The sequence below is a fragment of the Plectropomus leopardus genome, chromosome 17 (assembly GCF_026936395.1).
Source record: "Plectropomus leopardus strain MGB_pleo_1.0 chromosome 17, ASM2693639v1, whole genome shotgun sequence".
In the NCBI taxonomy this organism is placed as follows: domain Eukaryota; kingdom Metazoa; phylum Chordata; class Actinopteri; order Perciformes; family Serranidae; genus Plectropomus; species Plectropomus leopardus.
In genome coordinates, this window is record NC_142192.1 from 27589883 (window position 1) to 27608739 (window position 18857).

Genomic DNA, 18857 nt, shown 5'->3' on the forward strand with positions numbered 1-18857 from the left:
CTATAATAGTATTTTTACATGTCTGAAAACCTTTAATCTGTTATTGTGACACTGCCTTCACTGAACCAGACTGTCACATAAACTTTATTCAGCTAATCAACGGACTCCTTTACTAAATTTAGATTATCTAATCCTGGTGAAAACCTCGTGACCCACTTTCCCCTCTCTCAGGCCCGTCCTGGTCCTGCTCCACTCCTGCTCGCGCAGAAGGCGCCCTGGCAATCAGCCAATCGGGGCGGAGCAGGACGTGACGCAGGTTCTCGCGCAAGGAAGCCTCGGGACTGGCGCGCCAAATTTCAAAGGACTTCCTCCTGGGAGGAAAGACGGCGAAAAGCTGCACCGACGCCCGGCGAACAACGGCGATAAAATACTGCAAAAGCACCAGAGTTTGTGAAGATTTCGGGAGCCGGGTCCGCTGTGTGAGCAGCTCGCGTGGTTTTGGCGGCGGCGCGTGGAGGAATAATTCACTCAAAGCCGGCGTGTCATTGTTGTAAGTGGCAGCTGTGACTTTCAGTCCGTCCTACAAGGAACTAACGTCAGCTAGCTTAATCCCGTCTGACTGATAGCGCAACACCATGGCGACAATATAACATTATTGATCTGATTTTAACGCCAATCAATGCATTTTCATGTAAATATGTATTTAACACAGTGCTGTTTGCAGTTATAGTTGCAAAAACGTGGTTTTACGTGGCGAGCTGTTACTTTCAGTTGGTTATTGTTTCTTGCTTTGTGTGCTCATTTGCCTTCATGCAGCTGATGCAGGCATGCGGTGCACACTGCAGCTCGCTATCATCATCATCAAGTGACATTTTCTGGATGTTTTTGTAAAGTTAGCATGTGCTGCTGCCTGACATTAGTTTAGTTTTATAACTCAAACCTGTAATGAAACGTGTTTTTGTGCCTTTATGGCTTCTGAAGTGTCAAGTGAATTATATTTATAAAGCTCTTTTCAGAGAGCAGAGAGCAATTACATTGTTTTTATTTCAAAGATGTTTACTTTTTGTTTTCTTGCAGATCAGACACCCTGTCAGGCTTCCCACCTGTGAGACGGCTGATGTCAGGAGCCTGGGATTTTAATCTCTCTCACACACACACACACACACACACACACACGCTCAGGTGACAGCTGTTCAAACCTGCAAATATTAAACGTCAGAGCTCCCGCTAAAAGTCACGCCTGTCAAGCTTTTTGGCAGGTTTACCTTTTCACATTTTTAATGTTTACCGCACCTTTCGATTTAGCAGCTCAGTAACACACAGGCCGTCCGCATTATTGAAGCTCTGTATTCTCAAATCCGTCTTCTTTTAGCCTCCACTCTACGGGGGGGATTTAGTCTGTTTGAATTTCAGCTCATAGCAGAGTGCAGAAGCTCATTTCCACCCTTCAGCAGCTTATACAGTACTTCATATCCTCGTTATTTATTCATGTATTCACAGCAGGGCACAACAAGTCATCAGCTCTCCATACTAATGCAAACACCTGTTGCTGCACCTGCTTGTAACCTTCACACTCTGTGATTTTAGACGTCTGTTTAGAATATTTTTTCCTGCAGCTTTATGTTTGTTGGCAATCTTTGGTTAAATGCCTTCAATTTGACTTATAGCGAAGAGTCCACAATGGATCGCAGCGTCCTGTAACTCAGGGCCGGTCACAAATCAGGTGCGGCCTCCGGGTGGGGGCAGGTGAGGGCTTAGTGGTGGCAGACAATCAGACGCTTCAGTCATGCTGTCCGGGGTGCAGCCGTGCTTCCAGCTGCTTCGGATCGGTTCATCGGCCGCCGACTCTGCGCGGGACCTGTACACGTTCAGGCCTGCGCTGAGCCACTCTGTGTTCAGGCTGGGGCGGGCGGCAGAGCTGTGCGACGTCACGCTGGACTCTGCGTCGGTGTCAAGAATCCACGCTGAGCTGCACGCAGAGAAGGAGGCGGGCGAAGGTGATGTGACGCCGCAGGAGGAGGGCTGGAGGGTCCACATCAAGGACAGGAGCAGTCATGGTGAGAGAATGACTGAGTCACACACACGGTCACACATACTCACACACACACACACACACACACACACACACTCACACTCACACTCACACTCTCACACTCACACACACTGCTACAGTCATTGTGGAAGAGATTAAAGTACACACCCACTTACAAGAAATATCATACATCTACAGGAAAACACATTCTCACAAACACCACTCACTTCCTTTACTGATTGTCAGGGTTTTCACAGTCATGAAAAACCTGGAAAATCCATGCAATAGTCCTGGAAATGTCATGAAATTAGTTGCGTTCGTTAAAAGTTGAGGAAAAGTTCTGAAATTTAGTGGTGTATAATTAAATCATTACAATAATCTTTTTGGATGACCGTCTGCGCAGAGTTACATAAAGGCAAACTCATTTTCTGGAGCCGTTTGCGTAACAGAGCTCTAATATGGGTCGATGTGTGACGGCGTTTTGTTTACCGTCACGTACATTTCGTCTTTTTCTCCCCTGTAAGCCAGCTGGCTGAAATTATGTTTGAATAGAATTCAAATCTGATATGTTTGGATAACACGGTGCAATTATTATGGTTCTTTGACAAGTTTGGTAATTTGTGGAAACCCTGAAGAGTTAATGGAAAAAAGTGCTAATATTTGTATTTAGAAAGACACAATAAACACACACACACACAGCAGATTTAAAGCAAAACTGGGCCCACACACATTAGGATTGACAGGAATACAGATACTAAATATTATAAATATTGCTGAATGACTAACATCTGCAGACTGACACCAGCTGAGCCCAAAAACCAGCACAAACACAGCTGTAGACATGCAAACCAGGTAAGGCCTCCGATGCACACAGAAACACGAGAAGCTAAATGCATCTTACAAACTTTGACTTCAATTTTTTTACCGGCCAGGACTTTAATTTTCTCTAAATGGTTAAAAACAGCAGCCTATTGAGGTGCATGTAATCCTGCCAGTTTGATTTATTACACAAAAATTAACAAAACTGGAGTCTGATAGTGATGAAGTGATTAAAGAGGGATAAGGGTTGCCCGGGTGAGTAAAATGCCACATTAGGCTGGTAAATCTAGCAAATCACTTTTTCCTAATCTTGAAAATGATAATGAAGAATTAAAAACATTTGCCCCTCATTTACCATCTACACTTTAGAAGAGGTTTCCTCTTAAAACCAGCTTGTGCAGTTTTCACAAAGATTCTGGTATTCACCGATGTTTTCTTATTTAGGATTTGTTCTTATGTAAGAAAATGCACACTTTGGCACATTTTGGTGATAAGTTTGTCCAGAGTAATTAGTTATCACGTTTTCTTTGATTCTAAAGTTGACTTAAATTAAGATACAGTTTTAGTTCAGTTCTGTTAATAGGAATAGTAATAATAACATTTATCTGTGCTAATTAGAATCAGCTGCTATGTAATTTCAGCTTTCGAGGATCTGGGGATTTGTCATCACAAAAACGCAGCTGTGAACAGCTCAGGGGTTTAAGAACAAACCATGAATCTGATGTAAACTTTTCTTGGGACTTTTTTTTTAAGCAAAAAACTTGTGAAGATAATTAAAAAATATAAGAAATACGGTTTTACTGATATTGTTTTTTAAGGGCAGATTCCAACACACATTATAAGTACTTAATGAGACCGAAAACTTCCAAAAGTATTTACAATACAATAAACAAACATTACAATAAAAATGAAAATATCTCTGTTGAAATTTAGAATTTGGAAGATAACAAACTCCACCACAAAACTTTGTTTAAATGCCTTCAGCAAATGTTTAATCAAAACCAAAACTTTCAACATCATGTTTAGTAAGTATAACTTTTTATCTGTTCAGTGAAAATTTTAATTAAAAAATGAACAAATAAAATTAGCTCTCTTAGGTTTTACAAAGTAAAAGTTCCTCCCGTGTTGACACTTTGTTTGCACGTATTGCAGTCTGCCTTTCAGGGTGTTGGTTGAATGTAATTCGCACACACATTAATTATTTTTTATCAGCGATCATTAAAATGAGACGCTGATACAAATAAAAGGCAAAATGCCAAATATCAGCCGGCTATCGGACCAGACCGATAATCTGTCTTTGTCTAATTTCTTCAGGGAAAAAATGACTTCAAACAAGAACATTTCTGTTCTAAGTGAAAGAAAAACAGCATAAGTGTTGCACCCTGAAGAGTGTGATCTTTTACCCCGGTTTACATTCTTTGTGGATGAAAAAAATGAAATTTATTTTTGGCCACAGCAGCTTCCAGAGCAGCTTCAGTGCTCTATGGCACAAACACGGCGCTCTGCCAAAATACATCCCCTCATTCGGTGTTTTGATGAAGGTGTTGGAGAGCGCACATCTGTCCAACATTTCCCGCAGCTGTTCAGTTGGATTGAGGTCAGATGACTGTTGGCCATGGCAAATTATTCACACCATAAATAACCACATTTGTAATTAAAATGTGAAAAAAAAGAAGAATATTAAAATCAGTCCTGGCAAAAAGGTATCAGATAAAGTCTTCACCATAACAGTAACAGACTGAGGGGTAAATCTTTTCAAAAGCCAGCTGGACAGATTTAACAGTAGATACATCAATGAATCTTTATGCTTAAACGTCGAGCTGAAACAATTAGTTGATACGTTGTTTTTATAGCCCATACACTTATGGAAAAAGTCTTTTTGGGGGCAAAAATGCCAAATACTTCTTAATTTCAGTGACTTAATTGAGGATTTGCTTCTTTTCTTTGTTCTGTGTTTGTAAATTTAAAAGTAACTTTTCTGTTTTTCAATCTGGACCCTATTTTTCCATGTTTTTGTGTTTTAAGTGCCTGAGACAATTAAAAAAGGGCTGCTGACAGTTATTGTTATTAAAAGTGTCTGACAGTATCATGGAAAGGATCCGTACAGAGGAAGACCTTTTTGTTAAAGACCAAGATCCTTTTTGTTTAACCAGAAAATAAACCGTAAGGGTTAATCATCGTAATGCACACTTTATCTGCATTCGACAGGTACAAAATAAAACAGAGAAGAAACCATCTTGGGCCGTTTTTAAACTGTTCAACCAATCACCAATGCTGGTTTGCTTGAAATAAATTGAAATAGATCTAATTCTTTAACAAAAAGGTCTGTTTCTGTAGGGATTCTTGTCGTAATGTTGTCAGTAGGGCTGCCTAATATTAGAAAAATCAGATGTTATTTTGACCGATTTAACAATAGCAAAATGATTTTCACTTTTATTAGGAATGCTGATTTTTGGATTTTATTTTCACTTTTTAAAAAAAAAAAAATCAGATTTTTTTTGCTGCAGTCTATACCAAACGAGATTTCCCCCTTAGAATATGATTTTTTTGGCTGAAACATTTTATCATTATCAAATAAATGCAGCTCCTGTTATTTGAATATCGTACTTGCCCAAATTGCAATGTTTGATTAATTGTGCTGTCCTAACTGACAGACAGTTATAATAATAATCTGAGCCTGTCGGTGGCAAAATCAGGCATTATTGGACGTAAATTAATGATGCACAAATGCCCTGAGTGGTTACATTCGAGTGCTCTTGCTCAACACCTGACCAGTTCAGAAACTGTTGTTCCCATAATTCACTGAGACGCAAAACATGGGACAATAAGGCATAGTTGAAAAACACCAAAGTTTCTCTTTAAATTTCTTGATTTTAAAATGTTGGTTGTATAAAACAAACAGGGGCTTCTGAAGTTGTGGTTGACATTTTCCACTATTTTTTTTTTAATCTTTCGGAACCAAATTAGTTAAAAAATTTAATTAAGAAATTAATCAGCACATTAATCAAATGTGGGACGAATTGTAAAGTGCAGCCCCACTTGAATTAAATAAAAAGATAACATGATGGACGGTGAAATCTGCAAAAAGGCTGATGATACAGATTCATGAATTTTGAGATGTTTTTTATTTAGCCATGGATGATGACATAATTATATGTAATATATAGTAAGCTTGAAACGTGGCCCTGAGGAAAGTCGTCAAAATCTCGTTCATTCAGTCTCAAGTGGTCGTCGACAATCGAGCACAAAGTGGATCTGATACACTGTGAATGTCGAGGAGCAAATGAACAAAAGCAGTAATAAGGTGCAAAATGTTCCATTTAAGATTAAGGAGCACTCACAGCGGATGTAATGTCTGTATACAGATGTCAATCACGAGGCAGCTTTGTATCGCATGCGCGCGGACGTCAGAGAAATCACATCTTCAGTTTGCATTTAGTCTTTAGAAACCTGACGAGCACAGGAGGCGGCACAAGCTGAGGACAGACTGAGAGTGAAAGTTTGCTCTTCACTTAAGGCCGCTGGACTGTGTCTGACGGGCTCCGAATCTAAACTGCGCTCTTACTCCCTAATTTTTCAAGTAATTTCACAGTCTGTTTCACGCATTTTTCATTTCTGCTATTAAAATTACATCTTAGTATTCACTGCGCATTTCTCATTCTGTGCCGGCCTGTCGTGGCCATTTGATTGCCTTGTAGCCTTCCAGCTCCCCAATTCTAGGTCCATTTCACAGACTGTTTTACATTTCCCTGCAGCCCTGGAAGCTGTAAACACACTGATACTCAGCAGATGACTTTATTTTGAGGCTCTTGATTTATTCTTTCTTGTTGTCAGATGCTTATACATTAAAAATGTTGTGATTATGTGGCCTGGGTAACGTCGCCCTCGACGGTTGCTTGTTTGTGTTCGTTTGGGCTGATCATGTGATCTCGAACCACGTACGCATCAGTGTGGCTGACGAGAGTCTCTACGGAGCGAGATTCAGTGCCAGCTGTATATTTTAATTTTAAAGATAAATTCTCACCTCTTGCTCTCTTGTTGCTAGGCACCTGGGTCAACGAGGTCCGCCTCCAGCCGGGCGTCCAGTGGGAGCTCTCAGATGGCGACACGCTGACCTTCGGTGGCCAGTCGGCTCCAGGGAGCCCCGAGTTCTATTTCCTCTTCCAGAAGGTCAAAGTTCGCCCGCTTGACTTCGATGCCATCACGATTCCAAAGGTAATTTTGTTTTTATTTAAGGACGGAGTCTGCAGAGATGGTCAGATTGTGTGCAGCATCAGTTCACAGTTACAGATTTATAATGATGCTCCGCACAGGCCAGATTCAGTCACAGACGGCACTTTTCACAGAACGATTGTCGTTCTGTGTATCTCACGAAGTCTGAGGTTTAACGAGTCCGGACTTTTTCTGTTTGCCATCTGAAAGCTTGTTGTTGATTTGATTCATCAGTATATGTTTTTCAAATATGTCCACAGCGATGTTCACCTAAGATCATAACTGAATGTAGAGGCTGCATGAAGAGCTGTAATGAGTTTAGATGCACATTAAAAATAGCAGTTGTGTTTTCCGTCATGCATACTTGCAGACATTCTCCGCAAGTAGATGGCACGCAATTAAATTATGTTTAGACTTTTACAATTCTTCAGTTGATTTCACGTCTCACAGGGAAAAAAAGAAACTTTAGTGATATACTGTATTTTTCTGATTGAACACAGTCAGTTCACGTATGAAGAGATAACAGTACTAGTACCTGGAATTGATACCGGTATTCAGTGGTACCTTCTGTTTATACTTCAGTCGGCCTGTAATTTTAAAAAAATATTAATAAAACTCCAAACATTCTTTTGGGGGACGGAGAGTCTGTGAAATCACAAACCAGAGCAGATTGTGCTGCTGTTAAGAGACTGAGCCTTGTTTCCAAATGTAGATAAATTAATTTATTTAGGTCCTTTTGTACAGGCATTAAACTTACATTTACATGTGTATTGTCCAAAAAACATTGACTTGAAGTGTAAATAAATGCTTCAGGTTGCGGTTGAGACACAGCTGAGATGTGATCCTGCACGAAGCCGCACAGACAACTGTGTAGATTAAAATTAAAATTGAAAAACGCTGATAAGACTGCGGTCTACAGACAGGAAAGGTTCTCACGTGGCGCCGCTGCCCACTTCGTCACAGCAGAAACTCGGCATTCCCAGATGCACACTCAGGTACCAAAATTTAGCACAGATTGTTTTCACGTAAATCAGTGTAAACCGATGTATTTTGACCCTTTCAGTTTAAAACATACTTACCTCATGATGTAAGAAATTAGTTTGCCTCTTGACAACAAAGGAAAAGAAAAACTGTGTTATTATTATGTTATGTTATGATGTGTTATTGTTAAGACGTCCACTAGGTGGCAAAATGAACATTCAGTAGGTCGTGGACAAAATTAATCCAGAAGGAAAAAGTCAACTTCATGTTCTGTTTTCCAGATGGAATCAGGTGCTCTCTTATTTAGTCCTTTAATTAGAAACTTGCTTGTTGATGTTTAGAAATTTAATGGAAAAAAGTGAAATATATCAGTGAGGCAGATGTTTCCATCCTTAAAATTTGCTATGGCTTTGTTGAAAATAAATTTACCAAACAAACGATAGCAGCACTGATGGATATTTGCATTTAGCTTTTGCTGGATTCGCCTCTAATTTAAATATCTTGTCTCCTAGGCCGGCACCTTCTCCTCCGACTTACAGAACCGCATCAGAACTAACCTGGACCGCAAGGAGGCCGCCAACCTGGACCTGTCCAAGCTGTCCATCAACCGCGCCACCGTCATCCTCAACTCCATCGGCAGTCTGAGCAAAATGAAGGGCAGCGCCTGGACCTTTAAGAGGAGCCACAGCCATGAGGGGACCGCATCGGACCCCGGCTCCTCCTCTTCGCCTCCTCTGGCCGTGGGCTTATCCGCTCTTCTTCCGCCATCCACGCCTCCATCTTTCTCCTCCGCAGTCTCAGTGCCTTCTGCAAAGTCCATCCAGCCAACCTCCAGGAGCAGGAGGAAGTCGGCTCACACGGTGCTCCTCGAGGACGACAGCTCAGACGAGCCCAGAAGTCGAGGAGGTAAATAAATACAAGTGCTGACGAACTGAGCTTTCTGTGAACTTCAGAGGCTGCAGATTTTTGTAGAGAAACTTATTTTTTGGCAGCTTTAAAAAGAACCTAGGCCAGTTAGAGAGAGCGCACATAGAAGATAAGTTTTTTAAATTTCAGTTTTTGTTAAAACAAAATCTGAACAAGGTTTAACCAGAAAAAAAGAGCAAATGGGTGAAAATGAGAATAAACTGAGTAGAATCAAAGTGAGAAACATGCGCTAGAAAAATCAGTGATCTCAGCTCCAATCAAAATTTTTCTCATTTTTGTGGTTCAGCTCCAGCAGGAGTTGTGGAGGACGGACAGAGATCGAGGGGGAAGAAGAGGCGACGGCTCTACAAGTCTGAGTCGGAGAGTTTCAGCTCTCCTGCTCCTCTGCCGCTGCAGCCCAAAACCCACAACGACGTCCGGCGGCCGCTCGAGGCCAAGCCCTTCCCCGTCGGCATCCGGACCATCGGCAGCTTCCACGGCGCCATGACGAACAGCAGACTCAACCACCACCTCCTCCAGGCGTCATTCACCAACCCGGCAGTCCACAAACAGGAAGTGCAGACGATGCACCGGGTCCAGACGGTGATGCATGGCAACATCGCAGCTTTCCGCCAACAGAAACCCGCCCACTGTTCTCCAATAGCGCAGAGAGGCAGGCGGAGGGCGAACAGCTCGCCGGTTTTCTCCCCTCTGGTGGTCGGGGGGGAGAACTACAGCCTTGCCTCGCCGTCAGTGAGGATCCGCACAGAGGAGAGAGGCAGGATGCAGTTCAACAGATTTCACCATCAGACGAGGTAAGATGTTCAGGGATCAAGTTAGTCTCTGCAGCCAACGCCTCTGTCTGTCTGCAGAAATATTGCACCACTTTTTTGTGTCGTGCCACCGCTGCAGGTCATCAAAGTCATTTTTAAATCCTACAACAATGAGGCTTTAAAATTTCATGCTAATAAAGAAAGAAGTGTCCAATAGGCACAGAAGAGAGACGCAAACGATCTGATGAATTGATACCACTGCAGTTCATTTATGTAATATTGTCTCACCTTAGTTTTATGGAAAAGCCAGCATCATTTTCTTGCACATTAACTCACTGATGCCAGTGGCGGGAAATCTCTGATTCATCAGGTTTATTGTGAACTAATGGCTGATATAATAGATTTCAACCAGGACACAGTGACTACTTTTAAATGCACAAAATATTCCTGTTTTTACCCTCAAAAAGACAATATTTCTACTAAGCTGTTTACATGGCTAATGAAAATGAATATTCCACTAATATTCCTGTTTACACTCTGTGCTCCCAACGTGTGGTGCAGTACATAACTGAAAGGTAAATACTGTAGGGCTGGCTGCAAATATTTGGCTAGTTACATATTCACGAATTGGGTAGGAATAAGGTTTTCTATTTAGGCATTCAGATATTCTTCTCTTTTTTTTGATTGTCATGTCAGTGTTTGATACTGCTGCTGCGTCTGTCTCACAGGAATGAGTGTTTTACCCAAATGTTATTAAGGATTTAATTGCCTGAGTCCGTCTGAGGTTTTTCAACTTTACAAACTATAAAGTGTCATAACTGCAGACAAGCAGTTGGAGGCACATCAGTCTCTCACGTAACACCTCTTACCTGACGCGTGGAAACTGTCGTGAGTCGGGATCCCATCTCTCTCCTTCACCTCCATCCTCCCCCATGTGTGAAGCGCACAGTTTCTCCCTCGCTGACAGAGTGTCTGTCACCCCCCCCTCCATATTCGCAGTTGATCAATAGCTAATATCCAGAGCCCAAAAAATGATTTTTGGGACAGCCCTAATATACAGCATATTCCATTAGTGCTCCTAATGTGCGGGAAACACGTTAAACACGTAAACGATCTTTAGACAGCAGCCTGTCGCTTCCTTTTTTCTCTGATCTCACCACCTGGTCCTCCCTCTCTTCTTTCCTTCTGTCCTGCTTTTCTTTTCTCCCCGCAGTAAGAGACGAGGCCGCCCCAGAAAACACCCTCTCCCTCCCCGGCCCTCCCTGCCGTCTCCATCCTCCTCATCTTCCTCCTCCACCTCTTCTGCCTCCTCATCCTCTGGCTCCTCCTCTTCCTCCTCCGAGGACGATGACGACGACGATGAGGAGGAAGAAGAGGAGGTGATGGGCGGGGCCGTGGAGCCATGCGCGGCGCCACGGTGTCGGCTGCCGCAGCAGGACACGGTGCAGTGGATCCAGTGTGACGTGTGCGACGCCTGGTACCACATAGACTGTCTGCACGTCGACCGCAAGAAGCTCCTGAAGGACCCCAACGCCGACTTCCACTGCGGATGTCGTTGATACGAACGAACCCAACTTTGTGGCGATGAAAGGCTCCAGTTTAGACTTTGAAGTTAGCACATTTTTCCCCTCAGATGTTATTTCCTGCAGCCACACTTGTCAATGCTACTCCCCGTGGCTCCTCCACTCAGACGCGCAGTGCTTTTCTTTCACCTCAACAGCAGCTGTGCGAGAGCAGGACAAGAGCCTCCTTCGATTTTTAAATCCCGACCTATCCGAGTTTGAAGATTTGTGACCCAACAGTCACACAGCTGCTTCACAAACATGCCTGCTCCGTGTTGGCCCTCTGCAGAAGGAGGCAAAACTGTAATGAAATGTCTCAGGTTGGATTTCATTATGGCTTTGACTGCCTGGAGAGGTGCGGTCAGGGCGGGAAAACATGATGAAATGTTTCTGAGTACACTCCCACTGTGGCTGTTGCTGACCAAGGGGCAGGCAACATTCAGGAAGATTAATGAAATGTTTCAGATCAGGCTGCCACAGCAGGAGTCCATACAGGGCGATTAAACTCTGTCAGATGTGTCGGTGCAGCCGGCTTCACTATTTTATCGAGTAGGCCGAGGCAGAATAGGACCTTCAGTGAACATTATGGGGTTCGAGTGGCCAAGAGAGTTTCAACACTCTTCTTCCTTGAAGTAAACAGCGCTGGGCTTGCGGTTCCCACCTGTGTGATAATAAAACTCGATGAAATGTCTCAGTGCAGCTTCCCTGGGTGGCAGCAGCTGTCTAGGAGTGGGCGTGCGATGTTTCAAGACAATTAAATGCCGGGAAATGTGTCAGCAGACTTTCATTGTAGCTGCTGATGAGAGGTGCTTGAGGGATGATAATCAAATATTTCAAGGCACTTCAGCACGAGCAGCTGCTGGATTTTTTGGGGGAATGTGTGCGGCGGGACTGTTTTTATAAGACGTCTGAGTGCGGGCTGACAGTGCGGCTGCTGCTGCTGCTTTGGGAGGACTCATTACCATTGAAATGTCATAAAATATCATCCGCTGATGGAACGGGATAAATAGATTCAGAAAATTGCGTCTCTGACTGGTGGGTTTAGACAGGATGATTTTAAAGTCTTCTTTTATAATCAATATCCACCTTTAAGAGTCTCTTCACACTACTGAACTCTTGGGCCAAAGAGGACTATTTTGTCCTGCCGAACAGCAATCTACACATATCTTTGCTCAGGTGCTGCTTGAGTTGGAATAAAATCAAAAGTATAAAGCTCAAAATTCTTCTCTTAAGCACCTTTCTATTATTTAATTCAAAGTATTTACATTGGTTTGCTCACCCAGGGGAAAAAAAACAGTCTTCAAAACAGCATTTATGAGCAGTTTACCCACTGCGCCACTTTTATTACCCCTGTAATAGATCTGTCGGAGCTGTTCAGCTAATGGTAGTGTTCAGGATATAGTTTGTTTGGGTTTGTGTTGTGTAAAAAGGCATCTGCCAGTTTTTACTTTGATCATACCACTTTGGCAGACCTGCAGTATTGAAATAAGAGAAAAGTGGGTGAAATTGTAGAAAACATGATTCTTAAGCAATAAAATAAAAAAAAATCTAAAAAACCTCTTTTAAATATATATATATTTTTAACTATTTGTTACAGACACACAGTTGAATCAGACTTTCTCAGATTTCATCTGTCAAGACAATGTTAGAAAAACAAGCAGAAAGATTAAATTTACAAAAAAGTGTGTGACATGCTTAAACTTTTGTTTAATAGACTTAATAAATTTAGCTTTACTTCGCCATAAGACTCCAGATTCACTTGAAATAATTTCAACTGCATTTGGAGGTTTTGATGAACTCTTTTAAAAATATATGAGGTTAAATCACCTCAATGCAGTAAAGTTAATATCAACTTTACAGGATTTAACATAAAAGCCTAATACTATAATACAGATTTGAACTTGTTTGGTCATGTTGAGCAGTGGTAATCAAACGTAAAAGGAAAAAAAACGTCTTTCTGTTAATCTTCAGTCAGTTGTATTTTGGTTTTGTATGTTTCATCTGCCAGTAAAGATGTAAATGTTGCATATTCGTTTTGTCTCTTAGATGGCTCTAAAGATATTTAAATGCCTGTTTGTCTTCCGAGCTTCAATCAAGGAATTGTGGGATCTCCTCCGTATCACCGCTGTTGTGTTGACGCTTCTCATTGTGCACCTGTTATTGCTTTGATGTGGCAAACAGTTATACTTCCCTACAAAACTACAGTTACAGATGTGCTAAAACGTGCAACGCTGAGGGCGACACTTCTAAATTGGTGAGAGGAGGCAGGTCGTGAAAAGAAACCGGTGTTATATCATAAATGGAGATAAAGCGGCGTTCAGTGCCTATTGATGGACTCTTTTAGTTTATAATGCAGCTGCAAAGAAGTCTGAGCTTGTTTAACGTGTCTCTCTGCTGTTTCAACCTTAAAGTTTTCATTCTGTCAACATTTTGTCGGTATAATCGCCATACCTCATCGCCTTCCTCTAACTCATCTCCGGTAGCATCTCAGCCAAGGTTAACACCTTAAGTTTAACACCTTCAGCTAACAGTCCGTTGTGGATTTGAGTTTAACACGTCTAATCTGGCTAATTTTAGCAAGCCTCTGCTGATTTCAGATTAACACACACACATTAACTTTAGCTACTTCACACTGCAGTTTAGCACATTCAGCTAACAATAGTTTGCCACTGCAGACTTCAGATTTACACAATATCTCATTGATTAAAGGCCAAATTTATGCAGGTTACGGCTTCACAAAGTATTTGCTGCTTTTCTGTATTATATCATAAAAAAAGTTAATATCTTTTTTTGGACTGTTTGTCGGACAAAATAAGCTATTTGAAGACGGCGCATTTTTCACAACTTTCTGACTTTTAATAGACTATTCATCAGTCGAGCACGTAAGTGGCCGCTGTCTGATATTTGATAAAGCAGCCTTGCATACTGATAACCACATCGCTAACCGCTCTGTGCAGATCTGCTATATTTTCCATTTACATCACCTCAAAGACAAACAACTCTCTTGTAACATCTTTCAAGACTTTGACAGTTTAAAATTAAGTTTGTGGTGAATACTTTTGATCACTGTTGTGGTTGCCTCATTGTTTCAGTATTTTGTTTGTGCCATCTGCTAATCCGTACGGCACATTCGAGCGGTGCCATTTTTACACTGAGTTAATTATTCTGTTTACTGTTAAAGTCCCTTAACACGCGACTCTTAAGGTGAGCGCACCTGAAGTGAGGAGTTCAGAAATGGAGTTAATCAAAGGGATTTTGTTTTCATCAGTCAGTTTCTCTCAGAGCTCTGAAGCGGGAGTTCACAGGACTCTTTTTTTTTTCACACACTGCCTTCACTTTAATTATCACATTGAAATGCAGAAACACTTTGTTGGTTTTGCTGGGTTGTACAGAATTAAACCAATTGTCATCATTCTCTGAGATGCCACTGGCATCAAAGTTATCAGGGAAGAAATAAAGAATGTTTAAAAAATGTTTCTTTGCATTGTCTGTCTGTTTCATCTTCACAGCTCTGCTTTTGTCTTTTGCATCCAAAGAGGCTGTGATCCAAAACACATTTAATTTATAATAGATTCTCCTTATGCATCCAGCATTGATGAAACATTGATATTAGAAATTTACATTTTGTTTTCCTCTGGTCTTTTGTGTCATGTTTAAAAAAAACTAAACTTCCCAGCAGACAGATGTGATTTATCTAGTTATTATTTTCATTGTTGTTTTCTCTGAAATGATCAGAGCAGAGTGTGAGTCAACAAGCAAAAAGAACATCCTCATAAATGAAACCCATTATCTCGCATCTCTTTTTTTATTTATTTATTTTTTTATAACTTCATAATGGATTTGTCTTATCTGTGTTTCCATGCATGAAGTAACATTTACACACAGAATTACTGCTTACAGCATTTCTATTTCAGTGAGGCTTTCACATGAACTGATTGGCGCATCTTGTAATCAGTCAACATGTCGATAGCTGCGATGTTTTTAAGAAGAAAATGTTACTTGTAAGTCTGCGTGTTTTGTTATGACGACGCATCATGTGTAGATAAGACAGGTTATGTCCCATTCTCTTAATGGGGAAGATGCTGAAATTATGTCATTCAATTGGCTGTTACATTTGAGGTATTGACCCCTGACCCCTGTGAAGTCAGACAAGTTAGTGACGGAGGCCCAATCCCAAACCATACTCATGAACTTTGTGATGGCTTACGGCTGTACAAATGTCAAATTGTTTAGTGCATTTTGGGCCCTTTACTCACACTTTCTGCAAGTCCACATTTCTGCAGATGTTACCTGAAGGATTGACCTACAAGTCACAGTGTTGGGATAAAACAGGCATTTGGTTATTCAGGTGGGCATTTTGGGTTCAATGGTATCCCTAGATTTACACAAAAATACTATGTTAAAGGGACAGTTCACCCCCAAATCAAATGGCACTCATCCTGTGATGCTCAAAGTGCCAAATAAATAGAATTGAAGACAGAAATGTCTCTTTCCAGAAATGATGTACTGGTTACTCAAGATAATCCACAGACCTTTTGTGAGCAGTTTCATCTAAGAACTTGAGCTGTAATCAGGCCCAAAAAAGTAAGCCAGACCCAACATGAACCTGCATTTCTGTCCAAGCCCCACCCGAGCTGTAAACTCTGCAGCAGTTTTGGACCCAAGCTTGATTTAAAAACTGAACTCCCATTTTTAAAATATATATTAATAAATTTATTACAAACTAAAGTCAACTTAATTTCTTTTCAGGGTGGTAAAAGACATCTGAGAAATGGTGTGCGTTCGTAAATAACCATTAACGGAGAGTGCCATTGTGCACTCTGGCAAAAACTAGACTGTTTATAGATTTGGGGTGCTGCAGCTGGGATCATTTTTGTTTGTCCCAACAAAATGTACAAAATGTAAAAGGGTAACTGTGATATATTTTTTAGTTTAGATGATACTTTTAAAAGAGGTCAACCTCTTGTTTTAGAGCGACATCCTTTTTGTTTAATAAGAAACATCCCAGAAATCGCTATATTGCCAATCCCACCAAACTCCATTATAATAAACAGTAATTTAAGATTGTATAGAGCCAGCATGTTTTCACATTTAACTGCGGGAATTAAGGGTTTATTTCAACCAAAACCAATGTGGTGGACAGATGAACCAAAACACATTTTGTAAATTTTATTTTTGTTTGTGTCGACTTTGAATAAAGGTTGTTTAATGATGAAAAAATTATTGTTTGTTTTAATAGGGTCTGAAGAGTTTGGTGTTAGCAATTTCGGGGCCCTTTCTGATTTGAAAAAAAAAGATAATTTTTAACAAAAAGATCCACCCCTGTAGGAATCTTTTCTATAAATTGTCAGGCATTGATAACAATAATCTGAGCTTGTCAGTGCAAGAAAAAAGACTAAGTGAACAGAAATTATAATGGTGCATAATTGCAAATTTTTCTGCTGCGTCTTCAGTGTTCTCTCTCAGCACTGAACAAAGTACATTAATTAAAAAATTATTGATCCCATTTGTTACACAAAACATTGGAAAATAGGGTCCAACTTGAAAAAATACTAAGTTACCTTTTAAGTGGGTCTTGAGTGCATTTTGGTTTGTGCTGGTGTTGGATGAATGACGGAAGGAAATCATAAAGAGTTCAATTTTAAAACACTGACTATTTTTTTCTTGACTTTTTTTGTCTTACTATTGCTGTTACTTTTCTCCAGAGTTGAACAGATGCAGTATCTCATTTCTGAGCAAAATAAGATGTGAGCACGAGTATGCACACAGACACACACAGAGGTTATGAAATCAGCCTATATATCATGCAGCGCATTTGCAGCTCACGACTCCAGGAAACCTATTATACACTCATAGACCAGTGGGTAGATATCGAGGAGACGGAGAGATTATGGAGCTGAAATGCCCGCTGCCTTGACCTGCAAAGGTGGAGGGAGACAATTACATTTGTCCGAACTGTTTCCATAGCAACATTCCTCTCTCTTTCTCTCTCTGTCTTTTTTTTTTAGGAGTTGGGGGGGGGGGGGTGCAAGACACCCCTCGGAGCTCCATCCTGTAATAACAGCCGGCACTTTCTTTGCTCTGATGATGCATGGACTGAGACAGAGAAGAGGGCGAAAAGCTGGTGCTGCTCATTGGAAACTGAGGTAGAGAGTGAAAGTGTGTGTGTGTGCGTGTGTGCGTGTGTGTGTGTGCGTGTGTGTGATGGGTTACATAGATACAGGACACACACCAGTTATACGTGAGGGTGTTTCCATCTCGCCTCGATGCTGGTGAAGGAAGAGGTCATAGTGAGATGAAAGCAAAGGGCTGAAAACTAACTATCCATACTCCTCTTCCAGCTTCACTCTGGCCTGTCAATCACACACACACACACACGCTTACACACACACACACACACACACACACGCTTACACACACAATCATGCGGGTCATTTTCCTCTATCTGTCATCAGAGCTCTGCAGCCTCGAGCCTGCAGTCCTGATTCTTGGCTGGATGTAATGTCGGCGATCTGATGCTGTAACTCTGATGAAAAAGCGCTCACATCAAGTCACCAGCATGCGGCTCTGAATTCATTTGAATCTAATATCCTGTAACAATATGCAAGTTCCTGGATGTCAATGATTCACTTGTAGTACGGAAATTAATTGCTTGATGTGGGCAAGAAGCATATTTCCTCTAGAAATCAATCAAAATGCACCAAAATTTGACGAAATTATGAAAATTAGGTATCCTTCTGCATCAGCCTTTTACACTTCGGGATGCTGTCCCTGATGTCAACAAATGCACATGGTGGGATTCGGCAGCACGGTCCTTATGTTTGCAAACCAACATGGACTGTAACGTTGGTTAGAATTAGGCAACAAAGTCATGAACGATTAGGTTTAGGCAAAAGAGGCACATGGCAAAGTCCAAGAAAAAAAAAGACATCCACACTGGAAGCCAACTTCCGACTGCCACATGAAAATCAACTATGAGCATGTGACAGATTCTGTCAGGCCGGGTTCTCAAGTGATGCCACCTGTACGCGTTGCATGTGGATGCACTCGGTGCCGTCCGCCAGCACATGATAATGGGACCAGTTCTGTCTGAGCATGTTCTCATCTGACACCATCCAGCCGCGTTCCCATTGGAGACAGAAAGTGACTTTGCGTGCTAGCTGTTGGCTGTTGACAGACAAGTGATGTGACTGTTGGCCTTTGACACCACTAGTTCTTTTGGTTCAGTTTGTTGTGTCTGAGGGTTTTGACCGTGATAAGAATGGTGTTGAAATGTTAGTCTGCAAGATTAAATGCTGTAAATTTAATTGTGGAAACCTTTGTTCTCCCCTGGTTGTTCTCTGTCCTTGAGCTGAGATGCAACTCATTTAGCCGCATGCTGCTGGAAGATGCGGGGAAAACCTTGTTCCACTAAACAACATAATCTGTTTATTCATTTTGTCCATAAAATCTACCCTGATCACAAAGAAAATCAAGTTATAGATAAGGTTTTTAAGCTTTAGCGGAACACCAGTCATTTAGTTTTGCACATCCATAAACCTGCTGCACTCACAAAAGTGAGCCAAATTGATGCAGCAGTTGCCAATATATCTTGACTTTTAGTCACAAGTATTGTTCAAGTTCAAAAAATGT

General features: G+C 41.3%; 1 protein-coding gene across 1 annotated transcript; it reads left to right on the top strand.

Moving 5' to 3' along the window:
- Window positions 1–274: 274 nt before the first annotated feature.
- tcf19l (transcription factor 19 (SC1), like) lies at window positions 275–14699 on the top strand. The gene is made up of 6 exons (XM_088090578.1): window positions 275–490; window positions 1018–1997; window positions 6837–7006; window positions 8497–8890; window positions 9198–9705; window positions 10877–14699. The coding sequence occupies exons 2-6, from the start codon at window positions 1727–1729 to the stop codon at window positions 11220–11222; spliced, it is 1689 nt and encodes a 562-aa protein (XP_087946704.1). The 5' UTR covers window positions 275–490; window positions 1018–1726; the 3' UTR covers window positions 11223–14699.
- The last annotated feature ends 4158 nt before the right edge of the window (window positions 14700–18857 follow it).

Coding starts and splice junctions, on each gene's coding strand:
- tcf19l (XM_088090578.1), top strand. CDS start 1,727: ATGCTGTCCGGGGTGCAGCCGTGCTTCCAGCTGCTTCGGATCGGTTCA. Junction 1,998..6,836: donor CAAGGACAGGAGCAGTCATG/GTGAGAGAATGA, acceptor TCTTGTTGCTAG/GCACCTGGGTCAACGAGGTC. Junction 9,706..10,876: donor AGATTTCACCATCAGACGAG/GTAAGATGTTCA, acceptor TTCTCCCCGCAG/TAAGAGACGAGGCCGCCCCA.